Here is a 26597-nt window from a genome sequence, read left to right as displayed (position 1 = left end):
GGTCAAATACTTCAATATATCTTTTAAATTTTACATCAAAGTAAAGCAAAAGAAAATTAAGTAGATGAAAAACCGAATTCAGTACTCTCCCATTTAATTCCACTAGAGTTTGTAGTTTGTTTGTATGGTATAGTACTAAATTCGGTTTTTCATCTACTTATAGGTATTCTACTAAACAGCTCGAAGATTTATTATCAATAAGAAAATTGATAACTGACAGAAATATCAATTTGTTTTTGATGAATTGTTTTCAATTAAAAATAAATAAATTTCAATTCAATTTGTTTTTGATGAATTGTTTTCAATTAAAAATAAATAAATTTCAAAATGGCTTTTTTGTCAACTTAATATTTTATCCAATATCCAATCATTTTTGAATTAATCAAATGGAAACCAGCATTATCATTGCTTAGCTTCCTTGACCATTATCAAATCATGTTTATTACTAATGATTACATAAAATTCACACTTTAAAGTTAGTCGTTGATCAATCCTCCATCTGTAAGCAATTATTGGCATATTATTACTAGTTTCACAAATAAGAATGAAAATCTTTGAGAGAAAAGAGGAAAATTTTGGAACAAATGTTTCTCCGTTTTACGATATAACTAAATTGATTAACACAACTAAAACAGCTCTTTTAATGGTAATATCTGATACGAAAATATTGAGCTTCAATATAATTATAACGTATATTCTATACTTCAAATAGCATTGTTATATTTAAATTTATGCTACATAAAAAACCATTATGTTCAAATTTGTATAAATTATTCCTTAAGGTGACTCTGGTAGCTCACCAGCCGCGAGTTCACTCTCACTGCTCACAAGTGTCTCAACATACATATTGAAGCCAACCCACTCAAACCATACATACACCGAGCATACATAGCTCTTCGGTGGAAACGAAATGATAAGAGGGCGAAAATGCGGCCAGTCAAAATGACAGCAGGACCGACGACGGATTCGCTGACAAAACGGCGGCGGCCACCTATAAAAGTCCGATGACAAGAGAGCCAAACAACAACTCGACGGCGCATGTTTGACCTTCGGCAAGGTGACCGCATCTCAGTTGGAGAATCGCTGTTTTCACTTGTAGTGCAGCTGTGGTTTCGAGCGGGTCGCACTTTGAGTAACTCTCCGTCTTCTTAGGAGTTCAGAGTTCTCTTGGGTATTTAATTGTCCTGTAGAGACTGATTGGTGAACTAAACGGTGGTCAGCAGTTGTTGAGTGATTTCGTGGTATAGCCGAAGTGTTTGTCCGAAAAAATGTCCAAACCACAGTCCGATGAGCAGAAGAGGAAGCAGATCAGTGTCCGCGGTATTTCGGTACTGGAGGATGTGAACGAGATCAAGAGAGGCTTCAACCGCCATCTCCACTACACCTTGGTCAAGGATCGTAATGTGGCCACGGTGCGAGATTACTACTTTGCCTTGGCCCACACCGTAAAAGATCATCTGGTGTCACGCTGGATCCGAACTCAGCAGCATTACTATGAAAACGATCCCAAGGTACGGTATCACCTATTATCACTAACAAGAATAAAGCATGTACAAATTTGACCTTTAATTGTCTTCATGGGGATCCAGGCAGGGTGTAAATTTTACCACATGATAGTGCCGTGACACAGTTTCACAATATGGCTTGAGATAGAACGTTCTTCAAAAGAGTTGACCTAGTTTGATAATCATTCTGGTTCATACCAATTCGTTTGGATCCAATCTACGGACGACCAATGAAAGTAAAATTAGGTAATAAGAAACGTTTTTTGTTAGATCACTCTCCCTTTTATTTTAATTCGTCTATTTAATCAATCCGTTCTCAAAAAATGGCGAGAGTGAGAGCAATGACCACACATTGGAGATGAGTACCGAATCATTGGCCCGACTACGCCTACTAGGTAGCGGGGTAGCAATGACTTTTTGTATGGCGAAGAGAGACTGTCGCCTCTTCTTGTGAGAAATGCCGGTCTTTCTTTAGATTTGTATGAGCCTTTTCATCTCAGTAGCCACCAGACGACAATTTTCTAATCAAACAGCAACGCGGTAACGATAGTTTTATATAAGCCACTTGCTATAAAATGTGAACTGACGATGCCAAAATGAGCTGATTGATAGTATCGTTCATCTCAAAGGTTGTTTCCATCATTAAGTATTGCTTTATGCTGGATATTTATTTTCATCACCTTTTGAAAGGTAATGGCTTGCGATAGTCACAATACGATGCAAGAGGATTACCGATAATAGATTACAATTCATAAATTAGAAGACGAACAAATATGAAACCGGTGAAATCCAGGGTTTTGTTTTGTTTTCTTTTTCATGTTTTTCGAAATGCATGTGACTCACACTGATGTGACAGAGGTCGAACAGAAGGTTAAAAAAATGGAAAAATTGAAAGGGCAAAAGGACAAACAAACAAGCACAATCGACTGACCATTAGAAACGTAATCTGATTTCCATGAGCATTTCAGTTCCATAATCTGATTTTGGTCCTCAACTTGGAACGGCCTAATTGGTAATATTGTGTGATTATGCTCCATTTGAACAGTTTTAGGGAGTTCCATTACGTTGCAGTGTTTGCTAAAAACAGGTTACCTTTTAAATCGCACTTCACCTAGATCCAGTCCATATGTTCATGTGATACTCGTCAAAAATACAATGCCAACCACTTCGAACCGCGTCCCATTCGTTCTCTATCCTATTCCATGCTCCACAGCCTCCTTAGAAGTTTATTGTAAGTTCTCAACCAACCGGCGCGCGGTGCTGTTGTTTATGAGACTCAGTATAGATAGTAGGCTGTTTTTGTTCTGAGTAAGGCGAGAGAGGCAAGGATCACTCGCGTGCACGATCATGTGTGGGGTGCGCATATCACGTGATCACTTATTAAACAACAAACTGTTCACTATTTGGGGGACAAATTTGTTTGTTAAAAATTATTCAGTTCAGCGGTTCTCAAATAGTGCTATACATGCTGAATTATTCTGATACATGAAACAAATCCCGTTGATGTGGGTGTTACTAGACATTACTTTTTCGAAAGTAAAGTAAACGAAATGTCTCTTATGACTTATCTGACTTACGGTCGTCCGTATTAAAGTAATTTAATCCCTTAACATACAAGAAAATAGTTTGGTTTTCCTTGTACCAGCATCATTCTCCAGCGCAGTACATTTTTAATTAACACTAGAAGTGTGAGCCATGATTGTGCTACTTTTCCCAGAATGTTGCTTACCTGAATGTCGCTTCCTCGGATGAAATTTCCTTGAAATGAGTCCCCGAATGCCATTTTGTTCGAATGATCCGTTTCGCCAAAAGCTTCACAGTTGAGAATTGTGCAAAAATAATCTTCAGTGACATGGCGGTGGGCTGGAAAAATAAAGCGATAAGCAATCAAAAGAAGAACATAATTGGCCATTCTCTACTAAGCACATGCTATTGACAAAAATTGCCTAAAATTCCAAAAAGGGTGAAATTCGAATGAACCACCAGTCGAATACAGAAGGGTGCATATAAGATGATTATATTGAAATGTATAATGTGTTGACAATTATAAGTGCCAAAAACTATCCGGAGAACCGGCTATTCGAGGAAACGGAGGATACGTGAAACTGTCATTCCTGAAACTTTCATTTAAAGATTCTCCATAAAATTCTTAGTAGATTACCTCCAAGTTTCTCAATGAAACACTTACTTCTCCATAGAGCGATAGCAAAATCGTTCTATAATTTACGGCGTTTTTTTTTAAGATTCCCACAGAGATTCTAAAAGGACCCCATCTATAAGTTATCCCGAGTTTTTTGGTGAGCTCCAGCAGAAAATTGTAGCAGATTTTTTACTGAACATTGACAAATAGGTTCCTTATAATAACTTTTTACAGATTTTTTGAGACCGTTCAAGGATTCTTAGTGTGATCTTTGGTTGATAAGTTTTTGTAGATTCATTCCAATGTTGCTAACGAAAGCAAATTTCTGGTATTGGTAAATTCCTAGATAAAGCCTTGGCAAACCAAAAATCTACGACGCGTCCCAAACATCTCTTTTGGTAAATTTCCGTCCAACTATGACGATTAGATTAGACAACTATGATGATTAGATTAAGAAAATAATTTCATGATCCGTGACAGATTAGTAACATATTACTTGATGAGTTTCTGGTAAGATCTCTGACTGATTTCTTTCGGTGGTGAAATTCTTATCTGATTTCTCAAGTGCTGATCTCTTACAAGATTCTTGATGGATCCCTGCCACGATAAAATTAACGATGAAATACCATAAAAGTAAGAGCCTAAATAGCCGTATAGGGTAGCTCCATCTGAGGGTGGCAGATTTGAATCCTTGCCCGTCGATCGTTAAAAGCTTTCACTCAAGATCAGGAGCTAATTTTTGAAAAGATTATTGATTGATTATAGATGAGATTTCCGTTAGATTTCTAAACAGCTTTGTAACGAATTCCTGATAATTCTTCTTAGAAAAAATCCGCGTTATTTTGGTGAAGATCTGTGAAATTTAAAAATAAATACTTTTTACAATATCTCAGCGGACTTTTGCCGAGATATTCGATAAATTATTTTAAAAAATAAAAAAAAAAGAAGATTGGACGTCACAGAACCTCGAAGAGTCTGGGTGAAATCTTGTCAAACTTGAGGCGAATTTGAGAAAAATTATCCCCAAAAGTCACGGAGCTTACATCCATCTTCCTTCAGGGAAATCTTGTCTAATTTCAAGTTTCTATGCAGATTACATGTATGGTGGAAACTTGAATTTAATGAAGGTTCTGACTGATTTTTTAAACATTCTGGAGAATAGATTACTATTTTCAGATGAATTCATACAGATTTTCTACAGCATCAATCCAAATGATCTAGAAATTTATAGCTAACAAATTTCCTATGCCGCATACGCTTGAAATGATATTTTCACCTTTGGGTTGTCGCACAATTGATCATTTCAGAACCACCATAATGGTTCCTTCCCATAAAAAAAGTCTAGAAATGAATTTCTCATGTTCAAATGAAAATCCCTTACCCTGATTTACCAGATTCTACTTGCCTTTAACTACTCATCTTCATCGCATAGTTAATCCCTCTTTGCGCAACTACTTCATACGTCGGAAGTTTATGAGAACAACATGTGATATTGGCTCGAGTCAAGTTATACAGCATCTGAGCCAAGCCAAAAAAAATACGAATTCAATATGAAAATTTTTATCTTCTTTCTATTAGCATCTTTTGAAATGATTTGTTAATGTATACTTCATTAAGACTTTTCATTATATCCATTCAAATAATTTGGAAACTTAAAATTGTAATATATGAAGGGTTTATTCAACCGATCAAAAACAAACGTTGCGCTAATTTGCGCAAGATGAAACTAAGCATTATTATGGTTCCCCATACATTTTACAAGGAAGCTAAAAATAAAAGCATGTTCCGTCATGTTTTTTTGATATACAGTTATGAATTAGATTTTCATCAATTTAATTTTCATCATTTCTATTCAACTCTGGATAAAGACATTTTAAATACCGTAAAATGGGGTGTTAAGGCCTCGTGGGGTTTTAAGGAATTGAACTTCTCTATCAAGTTTGACAAGTCACAAAAATGTCGAAAGTCGATATATCAGCCATCTGAAATGCATCATTTGTTCGGAGGATTGTGATCTGCATTATGTGATATGGGATGCCTATTAAAATAAAGTATTGTAGAGTCTAGGTATAGAAAACGATTTGAAACATTTTTGTTCGAATTTTATAGGCTAAATACATTTTACTACCAAACTATGAAACAATATTAAGAAAAAAAAATGTGAGCAACTTAGAAGACAAGTATATTTAATCGACATCATAACGCAGACAAAAACATTTAAAAATTTTATCTAGTTTTCGACTTTTTATAATTTTTATGGAAAAAGTCTCGTTTTTGAAAATAAGTGGGGTGTTAAGGGATTATCTTTTCTACTTTTTCCAAGGTACCAAACTCATTCGATTTATGCCGTAATATATTCCAATGTACCTTTGGCTTGTTCCGTGAAGAAAAAGTGCATTGTAAAAGTTAAGGGGTCTATTTTTTTGTTACTGAATACCACCAAAAATATCTCATATCAAAAATCGGTGAAACTGGTAAGAAAATGTTGATAACAACGTTTTAGAGTAAATATGGAATTTTTCTTGATACTACATTCAAAACTTTTTCGATCCCACTGGTAAAATTTTTGGAAAGTTGGAATGATTCTTTTATTTGAAAATGGTTTTGAAGCCATTGATCCTTTTAGTGGTAATCCTATAAAATGGTAAGCAATAATAATATTTTGTCATGTCTGACCTCTTTTTGAGAAACTTCCGCTCCATACTGGAACACTTTTCTCCAGTATTTTTTCAACCATGCCACTGGGCGTTGCATGCAAATACGTTGTTTAGTGTAGTGTTTTATTTACAGGCCAAATTGGCCATTTCCCCTGTTGAAACTATAAGCTTGTTGAAATCATCCTTATATGATAGGTTATTTACGAAGTTGCTCTGCATAGCTCATAGAATTCGTGAACTGCAAATTTATAGGTTGTGATCCTGTTGCATATAAATATAAAATCATTTCATGATAATTTACGATGTATTGATAGTTCCCAAGACGGATTGCAGGAGTTCCATGTTCAACAATATTGATGTATTATCTGATTAAGGTTAAACATAACCTATGAAATTAAATGAAAGCATCAAAGTTATTGAACAAAAAGATTATGTTTTAATGTTGGCAAAATATGGCTTTATTTACGAACCTCAAATTCCTTAACACCCCATTTTGCATTTCCGTCAAAAATCTCACATTTCCATGATTATCTCAGAAATCTGTCATAGGATCCTCATAATTGTATTTGGCTTTTGATATACACGATGAGAGAATGGTAGGGCTGTCCTTTGTACAATTATTTACATACTAGAAGTTGCTTGAAATTCGAGTTGAAATTTTTTTTCATCCCTTAACACCCCATTTTAGGGTATTGTAAAAAAAAAATACGAAAATAGTTTTGAAATTGATTGTACGATTTCTTTGATTTCTCTAAAAATTTGTCAATAATCTCACACAAGAAGCATGTGAACGATTTCCTACGATATATGTAAAATACTATAAAGTATACTCCAACAAGTTAGTTGTTAGAATACTTACTACCAATACATTGACGATCTCTCATCTCCAAGAATTCTTTGAACATATTCTTCGGGAATTGTCAATGATCTTACAATAAAAAACCTTCTGATATTTTCGGAAAGCGGAAACTTCTAAGGAAATCTTGTCAGGGATCTAACAAAGACCTGCAAGCCCAACATAGGATTGCATCAGAATCCACAGAATCCACCGAAAGTGATCGGTCAAGAATCGCTTCAGGAATGTTCCAACGAAGCTAAAAGAAATACGTTGAAATCTGGCAAAAAATCCATAAATCAACCAATGATGTTACAAAAGATCGAAAATTAAGATTAGACATCCACCATTAGCCAAAGATCAACGAAGTGTGGTGAACAAGAATCTCGGTAAAATTTTATTGAATATCTCACCAAAAATCTTCGACATAATTTATTCGGAATGCAGTAAGCGCCTTTCAAGAATTTACTAGGTGTATTTTTGAAATCTATCAATGATCTTAACACTAAAAATTCACGAGAACCAGTCAAAGTTCTTGTCAGGATCCAGCAAGTCGCCCTCTAACAAAAATTTCTAGTTTTACCCCTGCAGTTATTTTTTCTATGCATCACGATAGTCGTGTTCGGTTCCCATTGTGCGAGTGAGAAAAGATATTCGTGTTCAGTCGAGGATAGATTACCAACTGGTGAGCTCGTTTCATGCTTATGATGGTATTTTGATTGTTGCAACGTTAAGTTTATGTAATATAAATACAAGCTATGGGTAGTTCGTCGCTACAAGTGTCGACATAAACCCTTATAGAGAGTTCTGTTTGATCTATTGACCTTGACGCTTGCTCCTACGGGGGACAGCGACGAGGGCAGGATCAAACATGTCGCGCGTCGATCTAGTAAGTGAAAAAGTGGCGTGATCGGTTAGTTCTTTTTGATCCTTTGACCTTGACGCTTGCTGCTGGGCAGTGCGTCAAGAAAGCCAAGTGTTTTTTCCTTTTCGGGTCGCACGCCTATTTTTTTCTGAGTGCTTTTATATAGCCGAGCAAACGAGTGAGGCTGAGAGTGGATTGTGGCTGCACAGTGAAGGATAAAGGATCAATTAGTGAGCTCGTTTCATGCTACTATTTCTAATCTATAAAATATGTATGACTGCACATTTAATCGTTACAATTTTGAGACGTAAATATGAATTTTCAACAAACTATGAATTGTTCGTCACTGTGAGTGTCGACACAAACTCTGATTCATGAATTATATTTATGTTTCACATTTTTTTTTTTCAGAACACCCCTTTTTACCTTTATTTTTGTAATTAAAAAAACTTTGAATGGTTCGACACTACAAGTGTAGACTTGCGAAAGGTTCACTTTATTCAACAAACTTTGGATGGTTCGCCACTGTAAGTGTCGGCATAAGAATAAGAGTGTTCTATGATGTTCCAACCAATCGAGTTTTTTGTTTCTTTTCAAATAAGTAAAATATAATAACACATGCTTTCGTCCTGACAGCTGTAGGAATGTTACATTTAGGTATTTGTTCAACAAACTTTGAATGGTTCGTCACCTCAAGTGTCGGCATAATTTTCCACTACATAGAAATTGTTCATATCATATGAAAATATTATATTTACAAATAAGCATGTATATATCTCACAAATCATTATTTATCATGGTCTAATCGCTTATCAAAGTGAATCCTGTGACCCAACGATCCTTCCCATTAACAAACATCCCTCCCAGTAACCTTTGTGGAGATGCAGAGGCAAACACGGTCTCCAAATAGCAAAGGTTACACACTAACATTCCTTCCCCCAATCCCACCTGACTGCAAGGACGTGGCCCGCGCCGTTATTGACCCTATATAAATAGAGGCACTGAATTATGCACATTGAAGAAGATCATGGCCAATCCCAGCCGAACTTCTAGTTGATTCTTTGTGCATTTTCACTGACTTCGGTCAATCACGGAATAGCAACCATTGATATGTGTAGTCAGTCTTAGCTAAGCTAAGCTAAGCTAACAAGTGTCGACATAAACCCTTATACTTGTTTCATATAATTTTAATATACTCATACCTTTCTTTTTTCGTAGTTACTAAAAATAACCTTTGGAAGGTTCGACATTATGAACGTTGACTTACTTTTTTAATGTTATAACATTATCTTTTCACCACGAGACAAAAATGCAGAATTAGTTTTAAGTAAGAGTAGTATTTCTCCTCCTTATCCATGGATCGCATCACCGATTAAATATTCCTTCCCGACGCTTTTCCGCAATGATATCTCAGACGGATATACGTTTTGTGGAGTCTAACAACAAGTTCAATGTCTTTACTTCATAGTACGCCTATGAAACATACAAAATCATTCGTTTTTTCCAGCGAAATATACATTTAGAAAACTGTTTTCCGAATGCCCATTATGGAATGTTTACAAATTTGACGTTTCCTTTTATGGATCCTTCATTTGATTCCCATGTAATCCGGCTAGCTGCCGACGTGCCTATTATGGACCCACCTGGAAATGCTGATTATGGACCCTCTTGTGTGGTTTCATTGACAAAACTTTTCAAATATCTGTATTTATGCGTCTCAAACCATCGACTCCCTATGTGCACTTCGAAAATAAGCAGAATGTCCCATCCCATATTCATTTGAAACGAAATGCAATTCTTACTAATTCCGATCAATCACGGAATAGCAACCATTGATATATACAGTAAGCCTATGCTATGCTATGCTTTGAGCTCATATTTTGACACAATGCTTTGCGTTCAATGTTTGCCCATATTAATCAAGAGTGCTGACAATAGAGCCCGTCTACATACTTCGAACAAAAACATTAAATCTCTACGAATATATTTAAACGATACTACAAAATAATCGTATTTCATACAATATTCAAATTTATCAGTTCGATAAAACGAATTGTAGGTAATGTAGTGACAAAGTTAATGGAATCATTTACTAATAACAAAAAAAAAATATCGCAAATTCAATTATTTGGGTTGGAAACCCCTGGCACGTCCAAAGCAAAATGCAACATTATTGATATGCACAACATGTGCCACTTCCTCCCCATCAACTGTTGTCTCCTCTAGTAAAACTGACAACGACGACGACTAAAGGCTGTTCAATGCCTCAAAATGTGTACACCAAGTCATCGTCGTCGAATCCCCCCTTTCAAAGCCAGACTCTCACTTTCCTACAAACGCACGTTTTTGCACCAGAAAATATGACCTATAAATAGAAGGTCCACCGCCACCACTGTTCGTTTGGAAAAGTCTTTCAAAAGTCCTCTGCTATCGAGCGGGTAGGGCGACGACAACAGTCGCGTAAATTATACCACATGAAAAATGCCGGCTGACACCGGTTCATCTTGAGTAACGGAAAAAACGAGAGAACAAACATCATGTTCGCCGACGCATCAGCTCGAGGACACATTTGTCCAAACCATTGTATGACCCCTCGTCCGCATGGCAAGGTCAAGCGGTATCAATTGATAATCCCAACGATTACCCAACCTACTTCCAATTACCGTTTTGTGACAAATTCCGAAAAGACTCGAAATTTGTATCACAATTTTGTTGAAATATTTCATTAAAATATGTCATCAAATTTCCCTGAAATGGCAGTCAATTGCAATGACTTTGAACATCGAAGATTTTTAAATCACGAGAGTCACAACTCCATCTGACATATCTTATACTTCAGATTTTAATCGGGGACAAATCCTAATGTCACATAACATGCAAAATCACAAAAACTGCTTGAACTATAGTAAAAATGCATAGATTTAGTTGAAATTTTAAATTGACTTTTATTTTTGACAAGACATGTAACTCATTAGTACTATACACTGATAGGCAAAATAAAGTGCCCACCTTACCCGTTTTCGAATTTCTCTCATTGATTTGGTTCAAATTAAAGTTAACACACTTAAATCTTTTTTGATATTTTATTTTTGATATTCTTTTAAAGTTGCACTTACGAAATTTTATTTAAAATAAGAATTTTACTCAAAGAAAAAGAAAATCAATTTGTATTGAAAAATAAATAGTGACAAAATAAAGTGCCCACTTCCTACTTGGTCCCATAAAAGATTATTTAAGAAAAATAAAAAGCAATTTAATAGTTAATGTGTCCTCCTTTGGCTTTAAGGACTTGCTGGAGGCGCTTCGGCATGCTTTTCACCAGGTTTCGTAGGTGTTGTGGTTCTAATTCTTCCCAGGCGCGCTCCAAGGCCTCAAAATAATTATTTTTGTTGATAACACTAGTTTTGTCAACCCTGGTATCGAGAATCACCCACAAATTCTCGATGGGGTTGAGGTCTGGGCTTTGTGGAGGCCATTCACGCGGTTTAATCCGAAAAGACCGGAAGAAGGACTTGGTCTTCTTGGCAGTATGCTTCGGGTCTTTGTTCTAGAGGAATATGAATTTCTCTTCAAGGCCCGTCTGGATCAGCGAAACCTCCAGATTTTCCCGCAAGATGTTGATGCAGGAATCTGCCGTCATTATTCCGTCGGTTTTCATGAGGCTTCCTACTCCACTCCATGAAAACACCCCCAGACCATCACATTTCATCACATCACAACTCCATGCGTCACCGTTCCTTGGATGTAGCGCTCCTGAAGCTCGAGCTGTTTAAACGACAGCGGCGGGCTCGTGTGTGGTGCAGAGCGCCACATCCAAGGAACGGTGAAGCATGGAGGAGGAAATGTGATGGTCTGGGGGTGTTTGGGCACTTTATTTTGTCACTATTTATTTTTCAATACAAATTGATTTTCTTTTTCTTTGAGTAAAATTATTTTTTTTATCAAAATTTCGTAAGTGCAACTTTAAAAGAATATCAAAAATAAAATATCAAAAAAGATTTAAGTGTGTTAACTTTAATTTGAACCAAATCAATGAGAGAAATTCGAAAACTGGTGAGGTGGGCACTTTATTTTGCCTATCAGTGTACCAGGGAAGGAGCTTCAGAATAATTTTCAAAATTTTATTTAGAATGCTCTGCAGAGGATACATACATTTGACTTGAATGCCCTCAATGTAATTTTTAAAAAATAAATTTTTATCTAGTATGAGCCCTAGATACTTAACTTCATCTCACCAATTTATTGGAACCCCTCTCATCGTGGCAACATGTCTACTTGAAGGTTTCGAATGATGAGCTTTTGGTTTATGTGGGAAAATTACAAGTTGAGTTTTGGAAGTATTAGTAGAAATCTTTAATTTTTGCAAGTATGATGAAAAATATCTAAACCTTTTTGCAATCCACTACAGATGACACGCAGGTTTCGTTCTTTGGCGGAGAGGCCTGTGTCATCCGCAAACAAAGATTTTTGACTTCCTGAGGTAAGTCAGGTAAGGCAGATGGGAAAATATAGTCTAATATTGGTCCTAAAATGCTTCCTTCCAAATTGAATACTTTTCAAAATACCAGCTGATTTATACCTACAAACGCATTTGAAGTTACTGCATGTTGTCAAGTGTTCGGAATATGAGTACAAACGGTACATGCGTGCGCTTGGAAACCTAATCAATGGGGGCGCTAATTTATTCCATTAACTCGTTTTACTTCATCCCGGTTGGCGACATATTAGCGCCACCTAGTGGATGTTTACTGTCTCGCGTTGCAACGGAGCTAAAACATTGCACTGAACCATAATGTTTTCCGAAAGAGTTAACTATTTTGTTTTGTGCGATAGTCAGTGTTTACCTATATGAGAGGAGCTTCGGCGATAAGAGGGATGATCTTTTGAGCACACGTTATCAATAATAGTGGCGTGCGACGACCAGATGCCAAGGTTGATGTTATTCCAAGCTGAATGTGTTTTTTTTTTCGCTATTTCCGTGTACAGTATGAATCTAAATTAACTTCGAGGAATGCATGAACGCATCTGGCATGTACTGTATCAACACCACGTGTTCAATCAGTGATCTCAATTATTTTTTATAATCGAAGCTTGTTCTTGAATCGAAAATATTTTCAAAAAAAAAAACAGCCTCAGAAATTACAATAATTGTAAACGAGACACCGGGTTCCATTTCCGGTTGGTCCAGGATCTTTTAGTAATGTAATCTTCCTTGACTTCCATGGACATGGAGTATCATCGTACCTGTCACACGATATACGATTTGCAAAAAAAAAAACCTCTCAGTCAATAACTGTGGAAGTGCTCATTGAACTCTAAGTTGAGAAGCAGGCTATGTTCCAACGAGGACAACAAAATCAAAATCTATGATTTATACGTTTTAAATACATATATAATCCTATCTGTTTCACGATCCTTGTTTGATATTGTTTTTAGGAACCGATTTTTAATAAAACTTCTTTTTCTTCATGGCATTACGTCTTCACTGGGACAAAGCCTGCACACTAAGCTGAGTGTTCAATGAGCACTTCCACAGTTATTAACCGATAGATTTCTTTGCAAAAGTTGCCATTTTCGGTTTCGTATGTCGTGTAATATTAGGACAATGAAATTTCCATTACGAAAAAATCTGGACCGACCGGGAATTGAATCCAGACACCTTCAGCATGGCTTTGCTTTGTAGCCGTGGACTCTAATTACTTGGCTAAGGAAGGCCTCTGATAAAACTATTATATTCAAAACCGAACTTGACGATGAATATCTTAGCGAAAATAATTTTTATTAATCAGGTTCTTTTGTGTTGCAAGTCAGATGTTTTCATACATCATTTAAACGGCTATAAGTTTATGATACGCTTATTTATTAATAACAGTATACAGAATATATCATATGTTATTCCAAAAACAGTTGACTTGAAACTGACCTTGAAATATAGATACTAACTATTTTTCTATTACTTTTTGAAATCGACGTAAGTAACTTCATACGTTTTGGAGAATCTCTAAATTTATTCTAAAATAATTCTACATTTTGACATTTTTCTTCACGTGTATCATTTACATGCAAGCAGCATGCGTCCAAAAATTCAGATTTTCTTTAATTTTCCTACATAAAGTAAAATGGGTCAAAAGTCTCTTTTCAAGATTTTCAGCTCAATTATAAACAAATGTTATAAATCTTATTGTGGTTCCAATGTTATTCATGTCATGAACCTCCATTAAAAATATCATAGATTGAGATTAGAAAAAAGTTATAGCAATTTGCTGTTTTGAAATGAGAAAATTATAATTTTCGGTGAAACTTTCATTACATAAAAAAAATTAAAAAACATTATTAGATTTTTATGTAAGGGCTTAGCTAGGCCTATCGGAATGATACTTTGAGATGTACCGTAATCCTGGTTAACATTGATCAGTTTATGTGATATTTCTTAGATTTTTCATATGAAAATTCAAATGTCGCAACTCTTATATTTTTAAAACAAGTACTAGCACCCATCGCTCTTGGTATATACGGTATTTAGGTTTTCAAATGATTCAAGCATGTTTGAATAAATGTTTTAGATGGTTTTTGATATAGCTGGCATTACCCCATATCACCCATGTAAACAACGTTTGGTAATATTGAAAATATAATTCGTTCACTTCTTGAGTTAGTTCAAAAATAAAAAGACTGAACTGCAGAATACGCCTAATGGTAGACAATTCCCTCAGGAAATTCTGCATTCTAAATACTAGTTCGTTAATGGTGCTTAATTGAATAAACTAATGGAAGATTTGACAACGGAATCGTTTTTGGTGATTCCAGTTTTAATAATTACCGCAATTTCCTTGCTCATAGCATTTGCAGAATTCATGTGAGACATTAATCTTCGGTAGTGTCATCAAAATCATTGATTGAAAATGTTGACATATTTACGCATGAATTTTCGCAAAAATTCAAAATTTTTTTGCTCATGTATGTTAGAAAGAGAGAGACTATTCATGCTTTGAAAATCCAAGATGACGGCCTGAAATTCAAAATGGCGATTGTTTCTTGCTGGTTTAGCCCCCAAAACAATGTAATATAGGTATTTTTGGTATGGAGAAGGAGTCTAGAGGCCAAAAATGATTATTTGAAATTCAAATACGGCGGCTCGAATTTTAAGATGGCGACCTATTCTTGCTGGCCAAGTCCCTAAAACCATGCCATATGGATATTTTTAGTATGGATAAGGAATCTAGATAAGAACCAAAGATGGCGCCCCGAAATTCTAGATGGCGACTGTTTCTTGAAGTTTTAACCCTCAAAACTATGCAATATGGATATGTTTAGTATGGGAAAGGAGTCTAGGTTAGAAGCCAAAATTGATTATTTAAAATTCAAAATTGTTTGTTTCGATTGTTTCTTGATGGTTTAGCGCCTAAAGCCATGCAAAAGGGTATTTTTTTATATGGGGAAGGAGTCAAGAGGCCAAAAATGATGATTTCAAAATGGCGACTGTTTCTTGATGGTTTAGCCTCTAAAACCATGTAATATGGGTATTTTTGGAGACGGACAATAGAAACCAAAAATGATGAAAGTAAAATCAAAGATAACGACTTTTTCTTGATAGTTGAGTCCCTGAAACCATGCAATATGGATATTTTTGGTATGAAGAAGGAGTCTAGACGCCAAAAACAATTATTTGAAAATCCAAGACGGCGGCCCGAATTTAAAGAATAAACAAAAATTAAATCCTTTAGAAATTGGTAACCAAAAAAACATATAAAGATTTGAAAATTAAATCCTCACAATATAAAGAAAAATTGTTATCGTTATCAATAAAACAGCTTTACCCAATCCATAGGTTTTCTTTCCAAAATTTCCTAAAAATTTATATCATTCTCCATAAGAAACAAATTTAGCATTTTTCCAAACGTTACCGCAATTGTTTATCATTGAAAATAGAAACACTGATATTTTCGTTGTTATTTATATTTAATAAAACTATTCACTATTTCTTTTAAATAAATTTTGTGACCTAAATTTTTAATTAAAGAATTGATTTGTGGTTTCCAAGCAATGCCTGTCCTCATACAGTAATAAACAGTAAACTAAAATATTATCACAATAAAAATAAGTAAATTGAAAGAAACGAATTAAAAATATGCAAAACAATCGCTTGAATTAGAAAATACAAGTGTAAACAAGGTTTGTAGAAATCACAGGCAGTACTCCTTGACCAAAGAGCTAAAATTGCACAAAATGCACCCGAACCTAATAATGAACTTTCTAGCAGACAACATGTTGCGAATCTATAAATCTATAATCTTCAAATCTATAATCTTCAAATCTATAACCTATAAATCTTGAGATGAAATCAATTAAATACACTCTCAAATGTTCCGTGAAAGTATTTCACACGGGCAACATCGAAAACAGATAAACTCCCAAGCACCACATCAAAACTCACCTGATTAGATAGCATAAGTTAACATTCGGACCCAAGAAGGTGAGAAGCAGGGATTGAATCCTGAGAAAATTGAGAGAATCGCTCACGTATCGCTCTCTGTAACTATCATAACATGCTGCACATTATGAGAGACTGTTTATCGTATACTGCTACAACTATGATCAGTTTAGGGGGATAGTAGTGTATGATAAAACCCCTCTAAACATGCTCCAAGCCTGGGGGACACTTTTGATATTGGAAGTTCGTGGATTGTTTATCGTGCCAGTAAAGAAAAACACCTATCCCCAACGGTAAACAAGCGAGTAAAATGGGTTTTATCATCGCTCTCTCCTTGGGGCTCTCACTCGCTGCTTCCATTTATCAGACTTGTTACACCTTGCGATACAATGACGATCGTGGACCGCAACAGATGGGATGTTTTTCTTAGCTTGCTTTGATCGTGCTTCATACTCAAATGAGAGCGAATTCTGCAAAGCCTGGTGAGAAGTGAAATTTTTTTGCAGTGTTTTATTACACACAAAATAAGAACCCGCGTTAAGTTTCTCGGTTTGACTCTATTGAACTATTTTGAATTTTGGCTCAAAGAACACACTGATACACTTTTAAAATTGCAAAAAAATCTTTATGTTGTTTTGATTTATATTACGAACACTTAAGACCTGAGTGAAGTACAGTCAAGTCTCCCTAACTCGATATTGAAGGGACCATCGAGTTAGGGAGGTATCGAGATATAGAACACATATTTTTCAAATGTTGACGTTTTCGTTGTTTCTACAAAATATATTCGAAACAGTTATTTTAACGTACAAAATAGAAAATTTCGGAACATTCACCTTCTTTATACTTTTTGAAAATTCGACAAAAATTGAAAATTTTATCCTCCTGAAACAAGTTAAAGCCCTTGATTTTACTTTAAGCATAATCATAACGTTCAAATTTAAGGAATTTAGTACATTAGGAGGATATTTCACACTTTTTATGAAAAATTCGAGTGAGAGAGGTAAACTCGCATGGTAAACTCAAACAGATTGCATCGAGTTAGAGAGGTATCGACTTCCAGAGGGATCAAAGTATATTAAACTGGACCGCGCATTCTATCGAGTTCCAGAATATTGAGTAAGGGAGAGTTGACTGTATATATAACTCATCAGATAGCATATAAAACAAATAATTTTGTATGATTCATCCGCTTTATCAAGCCTACAAAACACTTAAGAAGAAGAACAATCAAAATATATACTCTTCTATTTCACGTTAAAAATAATCTTAGGATGAAAAAATCATTATATTTAAAAAAAATACTACCTCAATTAAACATGTTCCAGTAATGGTGGTGTTTACTAACTTCTGTAAATATTATAGTGGTTTACATGGAATTATCATGGAATGTTGATGTTTTAATTGTTTTCAACTATTTTTTTAATAAACATTTTTTAATAATGTTTCACCCAGTCAGTTTATTTTGACAATTGCCATGCTATAGCATAGCATAGCATAGACTGACTGTACATGTCAATGGTTGCTACTCCGTGATTGATCGGAACTGGTAAGAATTGCACTACGATCCAAATGAATAAGGGATGGGAGTTTCCGCTTACTCTCGAAGTGCAATTTTAGCAGATCTAATATTATTGATCAATAACGGCGCCGGCCAAGTCCTTACAGTCAGTTGGGATGGGGAAGGAATGTTAGGGTGTAATGATTGTTGCTTCTAGAGAATACCTCTGCATCTCCACAATCACCACGGGAAGGGTGTTTATTAGTGAGGGAGGAAAAGATCTGGGAGTCACCTCTGGTCGGTGATGCGATCCATGGACAAGGGGGAAATATACGACTTGTATTTAAAGCTAGTTTTGTATTTTTGTCTCGAGAAGTTTTTGGAAAAAATACGTCAACATCTATAATGTCGAACAATTCAAAAGACGTTTTTATTAATGACGAAAACTGAAAATTGCATGTATATATTTTAACTTATATGAAACAGGAATAATGCCGACACTTGTAGTGACGAACCATACATAGTTTGTTTGAAAATTACATATGAGTATTACTGTGCATTTTGTCTCGATATGGTAGAAGTTTTAGAAAATACGTCAACATTCACAATGTCGAACAATCCAAAAGATAATGTTTAATAATGTCAAAAAGAGAAAAATATATGTATATTGAAATTATATAAGAAAAAAGCATAATGCCGACACTTATAGTGACAAACCATACAAAGTTTGTTTTAATATTACATAAAAGTTACGCTTTCAAGAAAAAATGTGTTATCATAAGCATGAAACGAACTCACCAGTTGGTAATCCATTCTCGACTGACAGCAAAACTTCTTGGCGTCCCGAAAACAAACCGTCTTGCTTGGGCCTTCCCAAATACGTACCCAGCAAGACGCTCCAAAACAGGGAAAAAAAAATCTCCGGCGACGAAAACAATTGCCATGCTATAAAATACAAACAAAACATTTAAAAAAAACTTTAAATGCGCTAAAAACCACACTACCACTATTACTAGACAGAAACTATCACTGAACCAATCACCCTTTTTGATTTGTAGAGATAATTTGAAGAATTGAAACTGAAATCAAGTTATAGAACGTAAATTGAAATTTTAATTATTAGCATCAATTGCTTTATTGTAGTGATTTTTCACCCTTGGCGAGTTTGCCAATAAATACAATTTATTTATAATTGATTAGGTTAATTCATTCATTGCATACATCATCATTACATATAAAACACTAAAGAATAAAAATACAAGACCGCGTAGCAAAATGCCATTCAACTTGCAAATCGCTGCAAATGCTTCAAAAAATATATAAAAAAAACTGTGCAGTAATCCTTTTCTAATCCAGTTCATACAAAACCCAACAAACATTTTGGTCGAATGAGAGTTGAACAAATAACTTTCAAGCAGATTTTAGCTGAACAAACTTTTGTTCAGCTTACAATGTTATTTGGAAATATAAACTGCTGAATAAATGAATAACTGCAGAGTGATATGGAAATCTGAAGTCACTTGAACTTGATTTTGAATAATTTCATGATTGAGTTAAATTCAAAACTTGGTCTTTAAAACCACAATAAACAAAAATTATAACATAAATCAGTAAAAATAATCAGCCATACGAGTTACACTGGTTAAATTAACATACTGAACGACAAAATATCTTGTTTTTTCCGATGCATAGCGTAGACTTTTTCAGATGAGAAAATGCCGTTAATTTAAAAAAATCAATACCTTCGAACATTTATAAAGATTTACTAGTGAAAAACTCCCTTGAGTCATCAATTGAATAGTTTCTTCGAAGTTATATGAAATTAAAGATTATTTTTTTGGGTCTCAAACTAACGTTGGCATTGTTCAAAGTCAGCTGAAGACCCAAGGAATCGCATCAATTATATGATCGGTGTTTGGTCATATTGGACCAAGTGCTTTTAAATAATCTCGCAATGGAAATTTCTTTGACTCCCTGGGCATAGAGTATAATCGTACCTGCTACACGATATACGAATGCGAAAATGGCAACTTTGGCAAAGAAAGCTTTCAGTTAATAAATGAAAATGAAAAATGAATGCTCAGAAGCAGGCTTTGTCCCAGTGAGGACGTAATGCTAAGAAAAAGAAGAATTTGGTCCTGCAAAAATATTAATTTGTTTAGCCTTCAGTTCGATGCTTGAGTTTTTTTTCTTCTTTTTCAATAACTTTTCTTTTGATTATCACAATAGGATTAAACCAAAAGAATATTATTGTCCTCGCGTGTTCCGGATCAGTCATTTCCTTTCAACGCACGATCCCACACGGTATGCCATTTCGAATCGAATCAAATAATTCAGCGTTCATTCACATTTCGGATGGGGCAAAAATGTGAGTGCGAACCGCGTCAATGCGTTCAAAAATAAATCCTCGGCAATCAAAAAAGGAACGAATGAAGCGAAAATGATCTACCACCGACTTGTTTTGGTGACCTATTTTTAAGTCCGAACAACAAAACCAATTATCTCCATTGCAAAGCGGGGTGGTGGTTGTAATTTCTGTTAACACCTGTTGATGCATTGGCGTGTCCTTCAGTAAGGTCACGATGATCTGCAGCTCTGATGATTACTACTCAATACAAAGTATTTACGATTTCCATTTTCTCATATTTCTCCATAATTTCTCTCTATCCTTTACAGCGCGTCTACTACCTGTCGCTGGAGTACTACATGGGTCGTTCGCTGCAGAACACCATGATCAACTTGGGCATCCAAACCTCCTGCGATGAAGCCATGTACCAGCTGGGTCTGGACATCGAAGAGCTGGAGGAGCTAGAAGAGGATGCCGGTTTGGGTAACGGAGGTCTCGGCCGTTTGGCGGCTTGCTTCCTTGATTCGATGGCAACCCTGGGAATGCCTGCTTACGGTTACGGTGAGTCTTTGTTTGATGACTAGATCACGGAATTCGTTTTTAACCGTTTATGCGTCATCCTCAGGTATCCGCTATGAGTACGGTATCTTCGCCCAAAAGATCAAGAATGGCGAGCAGATTGAGGAACCCGATGATTGGCTGCGTTACGGAAACCCATGGGAGAAGGCTCGTCCGGAGTATATGATTCCAATCCATTTCTACGGACGTGTGATCGATACCGCCGAGGGTAAGAAGTGGGTCGACACCCAAACCGTGTTTGCCATGCCTTACGATAACCCTGTGCCTGGATATGGCAACAACTTCGTGAATACTCTTCGTCTGTGGTCGGCCAAGTCTCCCATTGACTTCAACCTGAAGTTCTGTAAGTATGCGTTGTATTATTGATCTTTAGCGGAAGTCTGATGATCTATTCCTCTTGCAGTCAACGATGGAGACTACATTCAAGCCGTGTTGGATCGTAACTTGGCTGAGAACATTTCCCGTGTTCTGTACCCGAACGATAACTTCTTCGAGGGTAAGGAATTGCGTCTGAAGCAGGAATACTTCATGTGCGCTGCCACCCTGCAAGATATCGTCCGCCGTTACAAGTCCTCTAAGTTCGGTTCCCGTGATGCCGTTCGCACATCGTTCGAAGACTTCCCGAGCAAGGTCGCCATTCAACTGAACGATACTCATCCATCGTTGGCCATTCCTGAGTTGATGAGAATTCTAGTCGACGATGAAAAGCTTTCCTGGGACAAGGCTTGGGATATTGTAGTGCGCACTTGTGCCTACACAAACCACACCGTGCTTCCGGAAGCTCTGGAGCGTTGGCCAGTGTCGCTCCTGCAGTCCATTCTGCCTCGCCATCTTGAGATTATCTACCACATTAACTTTTTGCATTTACAAGAAGTTGAGAAGCGTTATCCTGGAGACTTTGGCAAGATGCGTTCTCTTTCGCTGGTTGAAGAGGATGGAGACAAGCGCATCAACATGGCCAACCTTTCTATTGTTGGTTCGCATGCTGTGAATGGTGTCGCTGCCATCCACTCGGAAATCATCAAAAAAGACATCTTCAAGGACTTCTACGCAATGACTCCAGAGAAGTTCCAGAACAAGACCAACGGTATTACTCCACGTCGTTGGCTGCTTCTGTGCAACCCAGGTCTGTCGGATCTTATTGCGGATAAGATTGGAGATGAATGGCCAGCGCATCTTGATCAGCTGACCAGGCTGAAGGCATTTGCCAAGGATCCAACATTCCAGCGAGATGTAGCCAAGGTCAAGCAAGAAAACAAACTGAAGCTCGCTCAGCTATTGGAAAAGGATTACGGCGTGAAGATCAATGCTGCCTCGATGTTCGATATCCAGGTTAAGCGTATCCATGAGTACAAACGTCAGCTGCTGAACTGCTTGCACATCATCACCTTGTACAACCGCATCAAGCGTGACCCAACAGCCAACTTCACTCCACGTACTATCATGATCGGAGGAAAGGCTGCCCCTGGATACTATATTGCCAAACAAATCATCAAACTGATCTGTGCCGTTGGCAATGTCGTCAATAACGATCCTATTGTCGGCGATAAGCTGAAGGTTATCTTCTTGGAGAACTATCGAGTCACGTTGGCCGAAAAGATCATGCCAGCTGCTGATCTGTCTGAACAGATCTCCACTGCTGGTACTGAAGCCTCCGGAACTGGAAACATGAAGTTCATGTTGAACGGTGCCTTAACCATCGGTACCCTGGATGGTGCCAACGTTGAAATGGCCGAGGAAATGGGCAACGATAATATCTTCATTTTCGGCATGACTGTCGATGAAGTCGAAGACCTGAAGCGACGTGGATACAACGCCTACGACTACTACAACTCCAACCCAGATATCAAGCAGTGCGTTGATCAAATCCAGAACGGATTCTTCAGCCCAGGAAATCCTCATGAATTCACAGACATCGCCAACGTGCTGATGAAGTACGATCGCTACTATCTATTTGCTGATTACGAAGCGTACATCAAGGCACAAGATATGGTTTCCGCCACTTATCAGGTATTTCTTTGGATAAACTTAATCCCTTGAACACCATGACTTCAACACTCTCGTTTATCTTTCTAGAATCAATCGAAATGGCTTGAAATGTCCATCAATAACATTGCATCCAGCGGAAAGTTCTCCAGCGATCGCACCATCGCCGAATACGGTCGCGAAATCTGGGGCATTGAACCAACGTGGGACAAGCTGCCCAACCCATCCGAAGCACCCCACAATAAGTAAAGCACCTTCCCGTTGGAGTCGGTGTACGAGCGAAACACGTGCAGCAAATAGGTACACTGCCACTGAGCAAAATCGGTTACTGTCACAGCAGAATGGGAAGAAAAATATGCTTAGAAGCGTTGGCGAAAACTATTGAGACTTTGATTCACTTTCCTATCGGTGTATGATTTGTCTGCGCAAAGAACGGACTTTTCGTCTCTCAACGTTTAGTGTTAGGAATGCAAGCAATCATTTACTCGAAACGGTTTGCTTGACCGCAAAATGGATGGAACGAGGAGTAGGCAACAAATGAAACAAAACCTAGTTAAAAATAAATTTCAAATTGTCAAATAAATACTGTTATCGATGTGTGTCGTTAGATGTAATTTGCATGGTTAAATAAAAATAGAACACAACACGATCCACAAGCAAACAAACAACACAACTGTGTACTCATCAAATCAAACATTTTAATTAGGGTGCCATCAATTAGATATTATGCTTTTCATTTATCTATAGCTTAGCAAACAACGGGGAAAGAGACAGCAAGTAGAACAAATGATATTAGTAACTAATCGAAGCAAAACATGTAGCAGCTAAAATTGTAGATCATCAAGTCCAGCAGATGGAGCAAATTAGAAACAAAATTAAACTACCTAACAAAGATTCTGTTGCAAAATTTGAGCATCTTATTGTTATTAATATATTTCCTTTTATTTTTTATATGAAATAAACTTATTACCTTGGAAATGTTTTAGAATGTTTTATCCGATTTTAAAATCACTATCATACGATGTTGAGCATGACATGGATCCCATTTAGATTGCTAATACGCTTCCAATCGCAAAACGCAACATACTGTTAGCCATCTATACTTTGGTAGCGCAACTAGTCAAATGATGAGAGAATTGATTTTTCACGCATCCATCACATGCCGCAATGGGGAAAAGTGTTTTATTTTCCTGATATAAGACGGTTCACAGTGAAACAGTTAGGTGGAAAAGGTAGGAATATCCATTCTTTATGTTCTACATACGTTTGTTTTTTGTATTATTGCACTACTTTCATAAAAATTGAGATCCGGCTGGTAGGAGCACTAGTTTGAGGTTGGAAAACCAGGATATGTGAGCTTAGTTTCATTGGAACTTTCGCCTGAGCGATTTTTGCGCTTGAATAAAACACGCTTCGGGACATTCTCCGCTGCCCCTAAAAATACAATTGGGTAGATAAATGAATTCTCTACCATTGGATCTCATTCAATTTCATACATAAGTGAAGTAAGCGATGAAAATAAATATTTTGTTCCGAATGTTTTGAAACCATGAATGAGTTTAACATTGTTCTCGTCAACCATCATCATGGCGACAGCAGCACACCCCACCGGACGAATTGTCGTATTGGGAGCGAATACGGTTAGATTGGGACGCACAAGAAAGAAAAACCAATCACCCCTATTCTCGTTTACGTTTGAATGCTCTTTTGATCGAAGCATATGTCTGACGCCACAAATGGATGAATAATCAAAATTTTGGGTTGAAATGATTACAACCTCATTTTGATATTTCAACAGTTGACGCTGTACGCTCTTTTATTACAAGTTTACTAACATAGAAGTTTTTTTGCAAACTTTCTTTCAAATACACATAGGAAATTTAACGTTTGCTTTTGCAAACCTTTGATTAACTGGTTCTATTCCAAAATACGTTTTTTTTAATGTGCTTGAACAACATTGTTGATCTGTAATCGTAAACATGCGAAAGATTACAAGAGATGTTACAGATCTCAAGTCCTGTTCAGATCCATACACGTATCCTATTTAAACTAATATTGATGCGATTAGATTACGATAAACAATTAGTCTTACCTTACTAATGAACCTTTCTAAGCGGATTTACGTTTGACATAAAAAAAAATCTAAAATGAGTGTCTCTGTCTCTATTTGGAGCTCTCCTAAGACGTAAGACAATTTTGGGGGTTTTCAACCACCCCTCCCCCCATGGTAAGATTTATTGTATGCAAATTAAAAATAAATTGTATGGCGCGTAAGAAATCGCAGACCCCCCTCCCCCAATTAACCCTTACGGATAGCCCCTTACAACTTATTTATTTATTTATTTATTTATTTATTTATTTAGGAGAAGGGAAAAGCCCGTTTGAGTAGAGCTATCATTTTAGCTCTCTCTCAAATGGGCGCAAAACCTTCTCATCTTTTCTCATCAACAGAATAATACAATCCAAATGATGAAACTAACATAAATTCTTAAATTAAGCTAACTCTACCTTAAATAAACCTACTATGTTTGAAAAATCTCACTAAAACTTCTCTTTACCGCTGAACGAGACAAATTAAAATCGAAAACATGGTAACATTTATTGAACAAACGAGACATATTGGCAATAGGTTCATTGTGTCCATAATTAGTACGTGAGGTTGGTAGACGAAGAAACTGATACGAACGTAGAGTACGACGGTGAATATCAATGTTCAATGAATTCAAGACACAAGGACAATCAATACGGGACTGTAACACATCAGCAATAAAACATGCTTTGGAGATGTTTCGCCTGTTTTCCAATAAAGGAAGATCGATCAATGAACACCGATCTTCATATCTAGGAAGATTGAATGGGTCATTCCAGGGTAAATGACGGAGTGCAAAACGAATGAACTTGTGTTGAATCCTTTCAATTCTTTGAACGCTGTTGTTATAATAAGGAGCCCATACTACGACTGCGTATTCGAGGGTGGAACGCACTAACGAGCAATATAACGTTTTTAGACAGTGAACATCTGTAAAACGTTTGGCCGCACGAAAGATGAACCCTAGACTCTTTGATGCTTTAGCTGTTATATAGCTTATGTGATCATTAAAGTTGAGGTTACTATCAAGAATAACACCCAGATCATTGATCGAAGTTACTCTATTTAAAGTCTCCCCAGCAATAGAGTAATCAAAGCAGATTAGAAAGCGCTTTCTTCCAAAAGAGATGGCCGAGCATTTAGAAGGGTTCAGAGACATGCGATTCAAGGTGCACCAATAAGTGAAGATATCCAGATCTTTTTGTAAGAAAACGGCATCTTGATGACACACTACTTCATAAAACAGCTTGAAATCATCTGCATAGGACAATTTGAAACATTTGAGTAGTGAATTGACGTCGTTTAGATAGAGCAGGAATAAGAAGGGTCCGATGTGGCTACCCTGCGGTACACCGGAAGTGACACGGAATGCAGAAGACGTAGTATCGCCTATCTTAACGGACATAGTTCGATCGAGTAAATAAGATTGAAGCCAGGCTAGGAGACTTCCGCATATTCCCAGACGATTCAGTTTAGCTATCATGATCTGGTGGTTGATTTTATCAAATGCGGCCGAGAAGTCGGTGTATATGGAATCAACCTGTTTGCGTGCTTCCATTGATTTTATAATAAAGGACGTGTAGGCTACAAGGTTAGTCGATGTCGAACGTTTTTCAATAAAACCGTGTTGGGTCTCTGAGACGAGTTTTAAGCAATTATGTT

At 36.6% G+C, this 26597-nt stretch overlaps 1 protein-coding gene across 1 annotated transcript; it reads left to right on the top strand.

Annotated features, from left to right (window-relative positions):
* Window positions 1-1016: 1016 nt before the first annotated feature.
* On the top strand, window positions 1017-23824 carry LOC5565921 (glycogen phosphorylase). Its single transcript, XM_001650215.2, has 5 exons — window positions 1017-1511; window positions 20611-20842; window positions 20907-21203; window positions 21264-22870; window positions 22937-23824. Exons 1-5 carry the CDS (start codon window positions 1269-1271, stop codon window positions 23093-23095), a joined length of 2538 nt encoding a protein of 845 aa, XP_001650265.1. The 5' UTR covers window positions 1017-1268; the 3' UTR covers window positions 23096-23824.
* Window positions 23825-26597: the final 2773 nt, after the last annotated feature.

The sequence above is a fragment of the Aedes aegypti genome, chromosome 2, assembly GCF_002204515.2.
Source record: "Aedes aegypti strain LVP_AGWG chromosome 2, AaegL5.0 Primary Assembly, whole genome shotgun sequence".
Taxonomy (NCBI): domain Eukaryota; kingdom Metazoa; phylum Arthropoda; class Insecta; order Diptera; family Culicidae; genus Aedes; species Aedes aegypti.
Note: the sequence above shows the minus strand (reverse complement) of the source record. Positions and strands in the feature narration are given on the sequence as shown.

What these genes read in the sequence shown, in the direction of transcription:
- LOC5565921 (XM_001650215.2), top strand. Translation starts at nt 1,269, where the DNA reads ATGTCCAAACCACAGTCCGATGAGCAGAAGAGGAAGCAGATCAGTGTC. An exon ending in ACTATGAAAACGATCCCAAG is followed by an intron (nt 1,512 to 20,610) that starts GTACGGTATCAC and finishes TATCCTTTACAG; the next exon opens with CGCGTCTACTACCTGTCGCT. An exon ending in AATGCCTGCTTACGGTTACG is followed by an intron (nt 20,843 to 20,906) that starts GTGAGTCTTTGT and finishes CGTCATCCTCAG; the next exon opens with GTATCCGCTATGAGTACGGT.